General features: G+C 43.0%; 1 protein-coding gene across 1 annotated transcript in view; it reads left to right on the top strand.

Annotated features, from left to right (window-relative positions):
* Positions 1-7,669: 7,669 nt before the first annotated feature.
* FMO1 (flavin containing monooxygenase 1) overlaps positions 7,670-12,445 on the top strand; it is a 26,289-nt gene continuing 21,513 nt past the window's right edge. Inside the window, exon 1 of the mRNA XM_008588636.1 lies at positions 7,670-7,966. Coding sequence (XP_008586858.1) covers positions 7,835-7,966 — 132 coding nt within the window. The 5' untranslated portion in view covers positions 7,670-7,834. The remainder of the gene's footprint in view (positions 7,967-12,445) is intronic.

The following is a 12,445-nucleotide window of genomic DNA, read 5'->3' as shown; positions in this document are numbered from 1 at the left end:
AGTTTTTTGGCAGCTTGTGCTCCTTTGTTCCCAAGGGCTAAGTGTGTGCCTTCGCCAGCCCCCAGTTACCATCCAGCTGAATCTACTGTTTCTGATTATGCCTGAAATGCCACAGCTCACTTAAGGATATGCTATCATTGTACAGTCTGTGCCAACCAATATTCTCAGACAGTTTTATGTGCTAAGTTTGGCAGCTTGTGCTCCTTTGTTCCCAAGGGCTAAGTGTGTGCCTTCGCCAGCCCCCAGTTACCATCCAGCTGAATCTACTGTTTCTGATTATGCCTGAAATGCCACAGCTCACTTAAGGATATGCTATCATTGTACAGTCTGTGCCAACCAATATTCTCAGACAGTTTTATGTGCTAAGGTATACGTGTGTGTGTGTGTGTGTGTGTGTGTGTGTGTGTGTGTGTGTGTGTGTGTGTGTGAGAGAGAGAGAGAGAGAGAGAGAAAAGAGGGGGGATGGAAGGAGAGACAGGGATGGGGAATGAATAAGTAAAGGATTGGGTACGCACGTGACAGCAACAGTGAAGATGGCTTTCTAGTAAGTGCATAGAAGAGTCACACTAGAAACAGTTAAACATTAGTTAATTGATACAGTGCTGGGCTCAGATATAGGATAATTTGCATTTTCCTAACACCAGCCGATAAGGTCTCCAAATCAATATTTAAAATACCCAGAAAATAAGACTCTTGCCCAAAAGTTCCCAAACTTCCTAGGTTCCGAAGGCCCTTAGTGCACAAGTAATCCCCTCACAGTGCCCCCAGGCCATACTTCCCCTTAAAAGTAGTCAAATTCAAACAATCTAATAAATATTTATGCTCTAACAACTTTGTAATTGTTTGAACAAGCAATACATAAATTGAAAGAAAAATCATATTTTTATTTCATTCTTAATCACAATGACTTAATAATAGGTTTTCTACACCTGCTGAGCCCTGTACAACTTCTCAAACCCTGGAATTAGTTCAAACATGGCTCCTTCCTTTCCTATTCCACTTCAATTTTCCTGCAGTACTCACTTTTTATCATAGCAACTGCCAAACACACACTTTGCAAAGATACATCATTGAATGGAATGCAGCCCTATCGTATATTAAAACTGTGAACTACTCTGAGCTAGTATTTAACACGCTGTTCAACAGATTGAATATCCCTATGCTTTCCTTAAAAATTTGAAATAAGTCAGGATGCCTCCACACTTTGGGAATGACAGCTCTAGCTTCATGTTCTAGACTCCTATATTATCCTAGTACACAGAAATGGATACTCGGGGCCGGCCCGGTGGCGCACTGCGCTAGTGCGCCGCCTGGGAAGCGTGGCAGTGCTCCCGCCGAGGGTTCGGATCCCACATACAGACCGGTTCCTGCTCACTGGCTGAGCGAGGCGCGGGGGCAACACCGAGGCTTGCGATCCCGTTGCCGGTCCCGGTCCGGTACGGGCGCGACACTGAGGGTTGTGATCCGTTGCCGGACACGGAAAAAAAAGACAAAAAAAAAAAAAAAAGAAAGAAATGGATACTCAATCTGACTTCAGTAAATTACATTTTTGCATTTACTTCTTTGAAGTAGAGAACACAATATAAATTCCACAAGAAAAGGATAGTAGTTTCTAACTGCAGGGTTAACAATTGATAACTTTCGTGCAACCAGCAGTGATTTCCCAACTCATTTGGCAAAAATTTTATGTTGCTTAAGTTATTTTACGTGTTATTTTCTATAAATTCACTCTCACCCGGTGACACCTACCTTACCAATTTAGTCAGATTTTCCTAATTTTTATTATTTATTTCTTTCATATTCAGTGAGCTTTGATGGAGCTTTGTTCATTAAAATAATAATAATGCCATTTTTAAACTTCCAATAAAGAAATGGCCAAATTTTTATTGAATAGTCATATAGAGAGCAATAACATTTTAAAGGTTATTTTTGTATTAGTGTGTAAAATAGCAGTCCAAAATGAGCAACAATAGCCTAATAAACTTTCTTATGGTATTGATTACTCTGTCCAAAAGCAAAGCGGTTACTAACTGGAAGTTATTTACTTAAACAAATAAAGGGGGAGAAACTTTTTCTAAAAAAGCACTTATTAAATCACTTTGCCTTCATATAGTTACTGCTACTTGCACGAGTGGTTAAAGCATTAATTTTTATCCTTGAGCGAAGATAGTATTTACACTGTGTGGCTATGTGCTTATGGATTCTCATGTTCGCTTTTCCAAAAATGGGGAACAGCCTAAATGAGACTGTGGTGATCAAAGGAAGAAGGAAAAAAATCTTTCAGGGTGACTTTGAAGCTTATTTCGTGCCCTCATTTTTTCTTTTTCTCTTTTTCCCTTTCTCTCAGCATCACTCTCATATATTTTCCTATCCATTTCCTTCACTTACTACAAGATGGCCTTTAGATATTTCTAGTTTTCCCCTATGGCTTAAATTCCAAATATTCTGTAACTTTGTCTCTGTAAAGAAACCCCAAATTGTAAAGGCAGATATTCACAAAATATCAAATTAAAGAAAAATCTCCTGAAGGTATGGAAATGACAGCAACATCTATTGGGGGACCTAGCATGTCCCACGTACTGTGCTAAATGCCTGTTATAACATTAGTTGATTCATTTTTTTTAATTTTATTTATTTATTTTTTATTTTGTCGATATACAATGTGGTTGATTATTACTTGATTCATTTTTTTAACAAACCTCTGAGAGAAGATCTACTTCTAGCTTCATTTTAGGAAAGAAAACGCTGAGACACAAAATCATTAAATTGACTGCCTCAAGCCCTACTGAGGCAATCAGTAACGAGCCAGCACTGAACTTCAAACCCGGGTCTCTGATTCATGCCCGTAAAAGCTCCAGGGACATTTGCTGTTCAGAGAAGCCTGACTGCATCTGGACCATGCTAAGTTACACTGGTGGCCTGGGGAGAGGACTTTGATTTATTTATTTTTATTTTTATTTTTTTGGCAGCCGGCATGTGCAGGGATCGAACCCTGGACTTTGGTGTTATCAGCACCACACTCTAACCAACTATGCTAACTGGGCAGCCCTATTTATTGTAAATTTGATTAGAGGTCATTTTGAAGAAGGAACTCAGACCTAGGATGTTAATTCCCAGCAAATAGTTGCTTAATTAATATTTTTAAATGAAAAGTATATATGGTATTGAATGAATTCATTTTACCCATGAGGAAATCAACCCACTGCCAAATATTTATGCAACAACTATTACAGCCCAAGCATGCTTCTAGGAGCTATAAGAAAATGTGATTAGCCAAAGAAAATGCCCTACATTGGGGAAATATATAGTCTTATGTGGAAAGAGAGCTAACAGTTACAGTCAAGTTAATCAACAGTATGATGCAGTTATATAATATAATGGGGTACACGCTGTAGTTCCTCTAGGAGTCAAGAGAAAGACAAGGTGACTGCAGAGTCAGCAGCCACCACGCCTCGGTGGCCCCCTCTAGCCCTTGCTCTCACTGCTCTCTGTCTCTGGAGCCCACTGCCTCCCCTCCTCTGCCTAAGTCCTATGCATTCTTCAAAACCTGGAGCAAATAGTATTCCTCTATGTTGCTTTCCTGCCACACTGTGATGTTTAATTTTAGGTATCAACTTGACTGGATTAAGGAATACCTAGAGAACTGGTAAAGCATTACTTCTGGGTGTGCCTGTGGGAGTGTTTCCAGAAGATATTGGTGCATGTGTCAGTAGACTGAGTGGAGAAAATTGCCCCTCAGTGTGGGCTGGCACCATCCAATCAGCTGCAGACCTGGATAGAATGAAAAAGGCAGAAATAAGGTAATGTCCTCTCTCTCTTCCTGGAGTGGGGACATCCATCTTCTCCTACTCTTGGACATTGAAACTCCAGGCACTCAGGCCCTTGGACTCTGGGACTTGCACCAACAGTGCCTCCCACTTACCCCTGACCCCGGTTCTCAGGCCTTCAGCCTTGGACTGAGAATTTTACCATCAGCTTCCCTGGTTCTGAGACTTTCAAACTTTGACTGAGCCATACTACCAGCCTAACATGGACTCCAGCTTGCAGATGGCTGTTGTGGGACTTCTCCACCTCCATAATTGCATAAGCCAATTCCCCTAATAAATCCCCTCTCATGTATATACAAGGGTATCTCAAAAAGTTCATGGAAATGTTTGCATTATCTTTTAATTCTAACTTTCCACAAACTTTTTGAAGTATCCTTGTACGTATCCTATTGGTTCTGTCTTTCTGGAGAACTCTAATACATAGCCCAAAGTCGTAATTAGCACCTCTTCCTTTATGTTCTCATTGCAATTTGTACCTAAGTCTTATCACTTTGCACAGAATATTGTAATTATTTGTTTTTGAGTTTGACTTTCCCACCAGACTGATTGCTGCTCTAGAGAAGGCATCATGCATTGTTCATCTTGTACCCCCAATTCTTAGCCTTGGGCTTAGCAACATAGAAGCTACTCCCTGAGTGTGTTGATGCCTGAATTAATCAGAGAATAAATGATAAAATCTAATTTGATAGGACCCTATAGGGCATTTAATTCCACCCTCTACAAGATCTATTCATCTCCCTCTTACAATATATCCAAAAATTTGCCATATAGACTGCCTGAATAAAGCCAATTTCAGAGATTAAAATGCTGGAAAGTGATTATATTGAGCTAAAATGTGCCTCTTCGGTTCTGCCGCTGGCCATAATTCTAATCCCTCTCTCCGCAATGAGTCTTCAAATGTTTAAAAGCAGCTGCTTACTTCAATTTGTCAGGTCCTTGCATTAAGAGTAACTACTTATATCCTCTTTCTCAAAGTGAGCCCAGGCAGTTCAGCTCTTTTCCCAAGGCCTTCACAGCCAGCTCACAGCAGAACCAGGTCCCCAACTGGGCTTCCCTCTGCCTCGGGTAATAGATGTGTTCCTCCTTACTGAACCAGCCCAATGCTTTCAATCAGCAGTGTGTACCTGAAACTGCAACAAGGCAAGGAAATATACAGTGCTGGTCTTTGCTACACAGGAGCCCATTCCTCCTGTGCAGGACACTCCTCTCTGGACATTGGCAGGATGAACACCACTAGCTTCTCTCCCAGGGAAGTTACACCTCGCCTGCTAACCTCCTCTCTAGTTTCGGTGGAGCCGTGCTAGGGAAAATACCTCACCCTCTTTCTCAGTCCAGCTCTTGGAAATGGCTCTTCACCCTCACCTAACAAAAGAAGCTTTCTTTATTTCCTGCTGGCCTGCTGACAGCATGAATGTCTTGCTATGATCTGACCTGCTATCTCTATAGAGTCAGCATGCTTCTGTGCACAGCTGCAAATATCATATGTATACATGCAATGCCCTCTCTTTTTACCTAGAGTCATTTTTCCATGGAAAAAGTGGATATTCTCTATTGAATGCTTTTTATGTTCCACGAAAGTGAATAGCATTTTATCTTATCTTTCAAATGAGGAAACTGAAGCCTAGAAAGGGTAAGTGATTTTCCTATGTCACTAAGCTGATGCATGATAGAGCAGGGATCTGAAACAGATCCTGGCCCCAACACCTACACTTCAGTCACCTCTCTCAGTGTAGGGTCACTCTACTCTTCTGGGCCCAGGAAGGGGCAAAACATATAAGGCTTTGATTCTATAGTTCCATCAAGGTCTAAAGCATGACTTCCTCTAAAGAGAATCTACTAGTTCTTCCAAAGTAAATCATATCCAGTTTCTACGGGAGGCAACCAATCCTACAACATTTTTACACAACACCTGAAAAAAAAGGGACCTTCTCATTTCACTGAATAAATATTTATTATACTATGTTCTAAGTGCTGCCATAGACACTGGGGACAGAGCAGAGAACAAAACAGATGAAGTATCTTTAGTTGAGCTACTTCTCTCAGGTTTCCAATACTAAAAAACAAAAGATGCATATCCAGCTCACAGAAGAGAGTACACGTGTGAAACAAGAAAACAGCAAATGTTCAGGAAAACTATGTCATTGTGGATGTTTCCCCCATGCTTTTAAAACTTACAAACTTGAGGAGATAAAATTGTCACAAAACTATATTAGAGAACATCTAACATCATATGATTTAATGCCAAATACGTGTACTATTGTCCAGAAATGCTATAGGTATTAAAAGAATGGAAATTCATTGATATGAAAGTCAGAATAGGAAAACAGTTTTGGGAAATGTTTTTATAATTACAATAGCTTATACTTATTGAGCACTCATTATGTGCCAGAAACTGTTCTAAGACACTTTGCATGTGTTAATTCACTTGATTCTCAGAAAACACTACAAGGAAGCTATTATTACTTTCCCTGTTTTTATGATGCACAGAGGGGTTAAATAATGTGCCCAAGATCACAGAGTAGTAACTGACAGAACTGGGCTTTAACCCTGGCAACCTGGATCCAGAGCTTGGTTGTTTAATCAATGTACTGTATTGCCTCTCAGTGTTCTTACATGTCTGTGTTATTAATACGTGACCTGGTGCTAGATGGTTCTCTAACCTGTACCAACCAGTGGTGACTGTGCCATGTGCTCCAGAGATGAATCGGTATCAGAGGAGAGAGGAGGATGGTTTTCCATGCCTGTCTTTCCACTACAAACCCTCACTGGCAGCCACCCTCCCTTTCTACTGGTGACCATCCACCGGTAACTGTAGAACCATACACCAGCCAGGGACTGGGACCCACAGAGGGCAGTGCTGCAGCAGTGCACCCAGGGTGGCCACAAGTGTTTTTGCTCCTAGTCCCAACTCCACCCCACTAACTGCTGTGCAGCTGGTGTAATGTCACCACACCAATCTAAGCTTCGGTTTTGCATGTGATAAAAAGAACGTGTTTGACAAATGACCCTTTCCTGGTCTGCTGCTGTGTTCAGTTCTAGGGTTGTTACTGGGCACAGGTCTGTATCTGTCTCATTTCAAAAACAAACCACTCAAAAGTCAAATGTTGGTGAAAATGGAAGTCAGCTTTTATTCAGGAAAACTGGTGACCTGAGAAGAGATGTTAGGCTACATCTCTCCGGTAAACCTGAAGGATAATGGCCAGACTAAAGCCATCTCCCAGACTCAGATTTACTGAGGGTTTTTTTAAGGAGGGAGTTGAGGAATGGAACATGAGAAATGAAAAACAGGAGGGAGGGGGACGTGAGCTGTGGGTGGGGCGGAGCAGGGGATGTTCTGTACAAGGAGCCAGGTGCAAGGTCTCACCAGGAATCTGTCTGGTTTCTGTTCCCACCATTGTTATGTCAAAGTCCTGCTGGATAGTGTGTGCCTCCTGGCAAGTCTGCAGCTTCAGGCTGGCTGGGAAACAACTTTACATTCATGTAAATAATGTCATCTTGCCCCATAACCAAAGTTCAAAATATCAAATAACCATAGGAAAAGAGGGAACTCAGAGAAACAAATGCCAAGAAAAAAAATTGAGTCCTTTTAAAATTTGCCTTAGGCCCATGCAAGTTTTGGGTCCTGACACAGCGTAGTCCTGCTCACTCCAACAGGGTTAGAGAAGGGGGGCTGGAGACAGCAGCACAGTCCGGAATGCTGGACTCTGTCCACTAAAGGGTCCAATTTCAGTCACTCTGCCAGAAGCTACAGCCTTGATTACAACTGCACTGACATTTGGCTCCAGCTCCGCCTGAGGGGTGGGATCATAACAAAGCTCAGGGGTTAAACCAGTGACTCAACAGTTCCCTTCTCCCATTCACATACCAGAGACCAACCACAGAGGACTCAAACTGAGCAAATCCTTTAATCTTCCAAATTCTTTTTCCTGGTTTGTTAGAGCAGCCAAGGATAGGGTGAGTCTTTTGTGACTACAAAGTTCTGCTGTGCTTTCCTCACACAGGAGAAGATGACCATGAGGGTTGCGATTGTGGGTGCTGGGGCCAGTGGCCTGGCCTGCATCAAGTGCTGTCTGGAGGAAGGACTGGAGCCCACCTGCTTTGAGAGGAGCGACGACCTTGGGGGACTGTGGAGATTCACCGTAAGTGGGGTTTCAACAGCTTTATTTGACTATTGGAGAATAGCTTGACCGGTGTAGAAAGATACCTATATTTCTTCCACAAGGGCTGGTCACCCTGGTGAAGGCTAAAAGTGTCTGCTGAATAGGGTACCAGGAGGGGCAGGGCACAGGCTGAGTTTGGGTGGGAGGCATGACAGCAGCTTATATTTCTCCAGAGCCGAGGGGAAGAAATGTTTTCAAAGATGCCCACAAAGTATAGAAGAGAATGGAATGACTGGGACAGGCCAGGAAAGCCCAGGACTGGGAAGCAAGACCAGATGAGGGTGTCTGAAGCAAACCCAGAATCTGCAGTGTTTGGGGCAAGAGCAAGAATTTCAGCCTCTGCCTGCAGGACTGAGCTGCTTTCACCCGTCTCTGTCCCAGTCCTGCTCCATCTGCGTTAAAGCAACACAGGGCTCAGTGTAGGATGAACTCCATAATCAAGGTCCTGCTGCCCAGGCAGTACCAGCCCATGCCAAGAACAATCAGAAGTAAAGAATGTGAGTTTGAGGTCTTTTTTTTTTTTTTTCGGTCCCCAAGAAAAAGAGAAGTAATATTCTCAAATCTCAGCAGGGTTCCAGTCTGGATTAGAGCAGGGAACAAAGGAATAAGGAATGAGAAGGGACTATAAAGCCCATCCTTGACCTCCCTGGGGCCCAGGGGGATCACAAGGATCCTGCTTGAGGCCATGGAAATCCTGACGCCAGGCAGGGAATGTGTTCTGTGAGCTCCTTGACTCAGCCAGGGGAGTATTTGCATCAGATTCTCCAAAGCCCCTGTTTTCCCTCCTTCAGGGCAAAAACACTTCCCATGAGTTTTAAATGTGCTGAGGAGAAAGCTGTCAGGAATAGAGAAAAGGAGCAAGGTGTCAGGTAGCCCGGCCTTGGATCCTCTGAGGGACTAAGAGAAAGATACAGCATTCCTCCATGACAGACTGATGGAATTTGGAACTGGAATAAAGTAATTTTTTTCTAGTTTCGGTGAGCAAAGCTCCACAGAGGCCAAGGTTGCTAGCTTAGACACAGTCCTTCCGCACAGACAAGCTTGGCTCACATGAAGAATGGGATATCATAAAACATGCCCAACCACCAAATGTAATCATCAATCCATGGAGACCCTCCAGAGGGGACTCAGTAAATGGGCACATCTGTTCCCATGATTCAAGCTGCATGTGTTCTGACAGGATCAAAGAAATCTGACACCTGTGCCCAAACTCTCTCCTCTCATGCCCATTGAAGACAAGACAAATCTAGCATGATCCTTTTCCCCTAATAAGCCTCAGAATCCTTCTTAACACGGTATTCCTGCAAGCACAACTAATCAGAGTTGAAAGATGGCTTACAAGATAAAACTGTCCAAATAAATTTGCAGAGTTATTTGGCTAAAGTAGTCTCAATCAAAGCAGAAACTTAGCCCAGAGACCAAAAGCTGTAGCCTATTGGAATACCAGACAAAAGTGCTCCTTATATTGGTCACATTCACCAAGTTACAAATATTACACTAAAAACCATTGCTCTAGGAATCAATAGAAATGGGTCTAGATCTAGCTGTGCCCAAATGGCTGTGGGACTTGCGCAGACCAAACACCTATGCACAAGAAACTGTGGGCGACACAAAATTGAGAAGGATTCACCCTGTCCTTGGGAGCCAGGAGGCAGATGGAAGAAGGCTAGGATCTTGCAAGCCAGAAGCTGTACTGTGGGTTTTTAAATGAGAACAGGATTGCAGCTGCTTGTGGGAAGCCAAGGAAGGATTCATGGAAGAGAGAGTGCATGGTGGGCTCTGAAGGGTTTCAACTGGCACAAGAGATTGAGTGAAAGACACGAGGGAGGGAACCAGTAAAGAAAAATTACCAGGCATGCTGGGCAAGGAATCTATACTCAATTTAAAAAGCAATGGGTAATGAGGAGCAAAATTAAGGGGATTTCCTTCTTGTTGTTGTTTTTTATGTTTATTTTGTTTACGTGATGGGAAGACCCAAAGATGTTTGTAAGTAAAGAGAAAATACCTGGATGATAGAAAATGATTGGCCACATAAGTCCAAATGGGGATAAGTCCTGGCAGTAAAAAGAAGAAATGGAATTGGAGGCACAGGTGAAAGGGTTAGCCCTGGGAAAGTGGAGAGACGAGAGGCATGCCCTCCCCAGAGACTGGAGGGGAAGGAAAGTGAACACGGAAGAGAAATCTCGAGGTAGAGGGGAGAGAAGGTGCCAAGACTCGCACACCAGAGGCCTCGGTTCATTCAGGAAAATAGAGCACCTGTGCAGGGCGAAAGGACAAGGGGATGGTGAATGAGGTTGGAGAATTCAAAAAATACAGAAGGTCATGAAGAAATATTGAAGGGAATGCAATAGGACATCCAAAGGATGGGTAGGAGGATTACCCAGCAGCAGCCAAGGTCAAATGGCACCAATTCACAAGTCATTCCACCTCTATTGCCTCATTCATAAAATGAAAACATGAAACCAGTTTTAAAAACACATAAAGGCTGAACTACTAGCAGCTGGGAAGGAGGAAAATTCACCCCCATTTCATTCAGCAGCCGGGTCTTGACACAGCAGCCTCTTTAGGCAGCTCGGTAACACCTTGAGATTCCTCTAAATCTTGACTGACAGTCCCTAAACTAGGTTGCCTGGAAGATGCCTTCCAGCTCTCACATGCTATGGGTCTCTGGAGTCCTTCTAAAGAGACACCCCTTCTTCTCCCTCCCCAACACACGCACACACACACCCCACAAAAGATTGGTTAGAGGTGTCTTCACACTCAAAGTAGGTGGCCCATTGAACACCTGCAGAATTAAAAAGCCTGCTCTAGCAACAGCTATGCTTGCCAGAAAGTGTAGAAAGGGGAGTCCTCAGTGCCTTAGGGCAGAAGGGACCACAATGCAAAAACAGAGGCAAACTACAGAAATCTAGTAAAACACGTGTGGAAACAGTTTCCATGTGCAAATAGGGAGAGGGCCCAAAGATTGCAGAGATTATCAATTACTGCACTTAATTGGACACTCATAAGGACATGACTCTGGTCTCTCCCTGCTACCACCACCTTAAGGAAAGAGGAAGCAGACAAAGGTTGCAATGGAAAAGAAAGAAGATCATACCTTGGGGCAGGGGAGAGGTGGCTACCATTAAAAAGGGACACATTGGTAAAGAAACACTTTTACCACTGAATCAAGTGGAGACAGGACATCTGTGTGGAACACCTGTGCCAAAACCAGCTTTCTCAGACTCTCAAGAGAAAGGGGAGTCTTAGGAAAGTAACACCAATGACTGATTACCTTATTTATAAAGTAATACTTGGAGAAACAAAATTTAGGGAATTGTCCTGTCACTAAAAATTAATAGTACTTTTAGAGAATTTTAGTATAGGAAGGGACTGTGAGAAATAGTCTGTAGGTAAAACTGCCTTTTTCACATCCCTGTAATGTATTCCAGGACCTCAAAATCCCTGGAACGATGTCCTTCCTTATGTTTATCAAGGTCTTGTCTTCCGCACATACATCCTCAAGAAAAATCAATTGAACACATACTATGTGCCTTACATACCACACGTTTTTACATTCACTGAGGACGATGATGAGGCAAAAATACTTCACCTCCTCAGATCACTGAGGAATCGTTCCTCAGCTCTTTCTTCTTCGGGCATGGGAAACTTGATTTCCTGCCACGTTTCTTCTTATTTCTAAAACTTCGGTGATCCTGGTAGGTCTTCTTTTATTCATATCCATTTATATATATATATATATATATATATACACACACACACACACACACACACACACACACACACACACATATGTTTTCTTTTATACATATACATTCAATAAAAGTTAATTGAATCCTAATGTCCATAATGGGGTATACCCGACAGGCCCCTACCCTCATGGTGCTTACATTCTTGAGGTTTCCACAGCTCTCCTGTAATGTAGATTCAAGAATTGGACACTGTCCTCCAGGGGGGGAGTCTGAATCTCACCAGGGAGAAGAGAAGACAAGGCAAAATGGGTTCTGACTGTTCTAAGGAAGGGAAAAGAAAAAGAAAGTAATTTTTCTTGCAGAATGGGAGGTGTAAACGTCATGCATATAAAGAAAAGGTCTGTATTTAGGAGTGACTTTTATCACTTTACATCTATTTCCAAAATGGGAAAGGAAAGACCTTTGACCTGACAAAGCTTTCTTCCCATTGCCTATGCTCCTGCCTGGGAAACAGAAAGCTAAAGAAAGTGAACCTCCATGGCAGTTGGAGAGGAATAACACAAATAATAGTCAGCGTTTACTGAGAGCTCTCTGCGTCACAGCTGTCGTTCCAGCTTATTGTAGGGGATATGTACTATCGCTGTTCCTACATCTGGATGAGGAAGCCAGACACAGAGAGGCTAAGAAAATTTCCGGGGCCGGCCCGGTGGCGCACTGCTACAGTGCGCCGCTTGGGAAGCACGGCGGCGCTCCCGTCGAGGGTTCG

The sequence above is a fragment of the Galeopterus variegatus genome, unplaced genomic scaffold, assembly GCF_000696425.1.
Source record: "Galeopterus variegatus unplaced genomic scaffold, G_variegatus-3.0.2 Scaffold4936, whole genome shotgun sequence".
NCBI classification, from domain to species: domain Eukaryota; kingdom Metazoa; phylum Chordata; class Mammalia; order Dermoptera; family Cynocephalidae; genus Galeopterus; species Galeopterus variegatus.
Note: the sequence above shows the minus strand (reverse complement) of the source record. Positions and strands in the feature narration are given on the sequence as shown.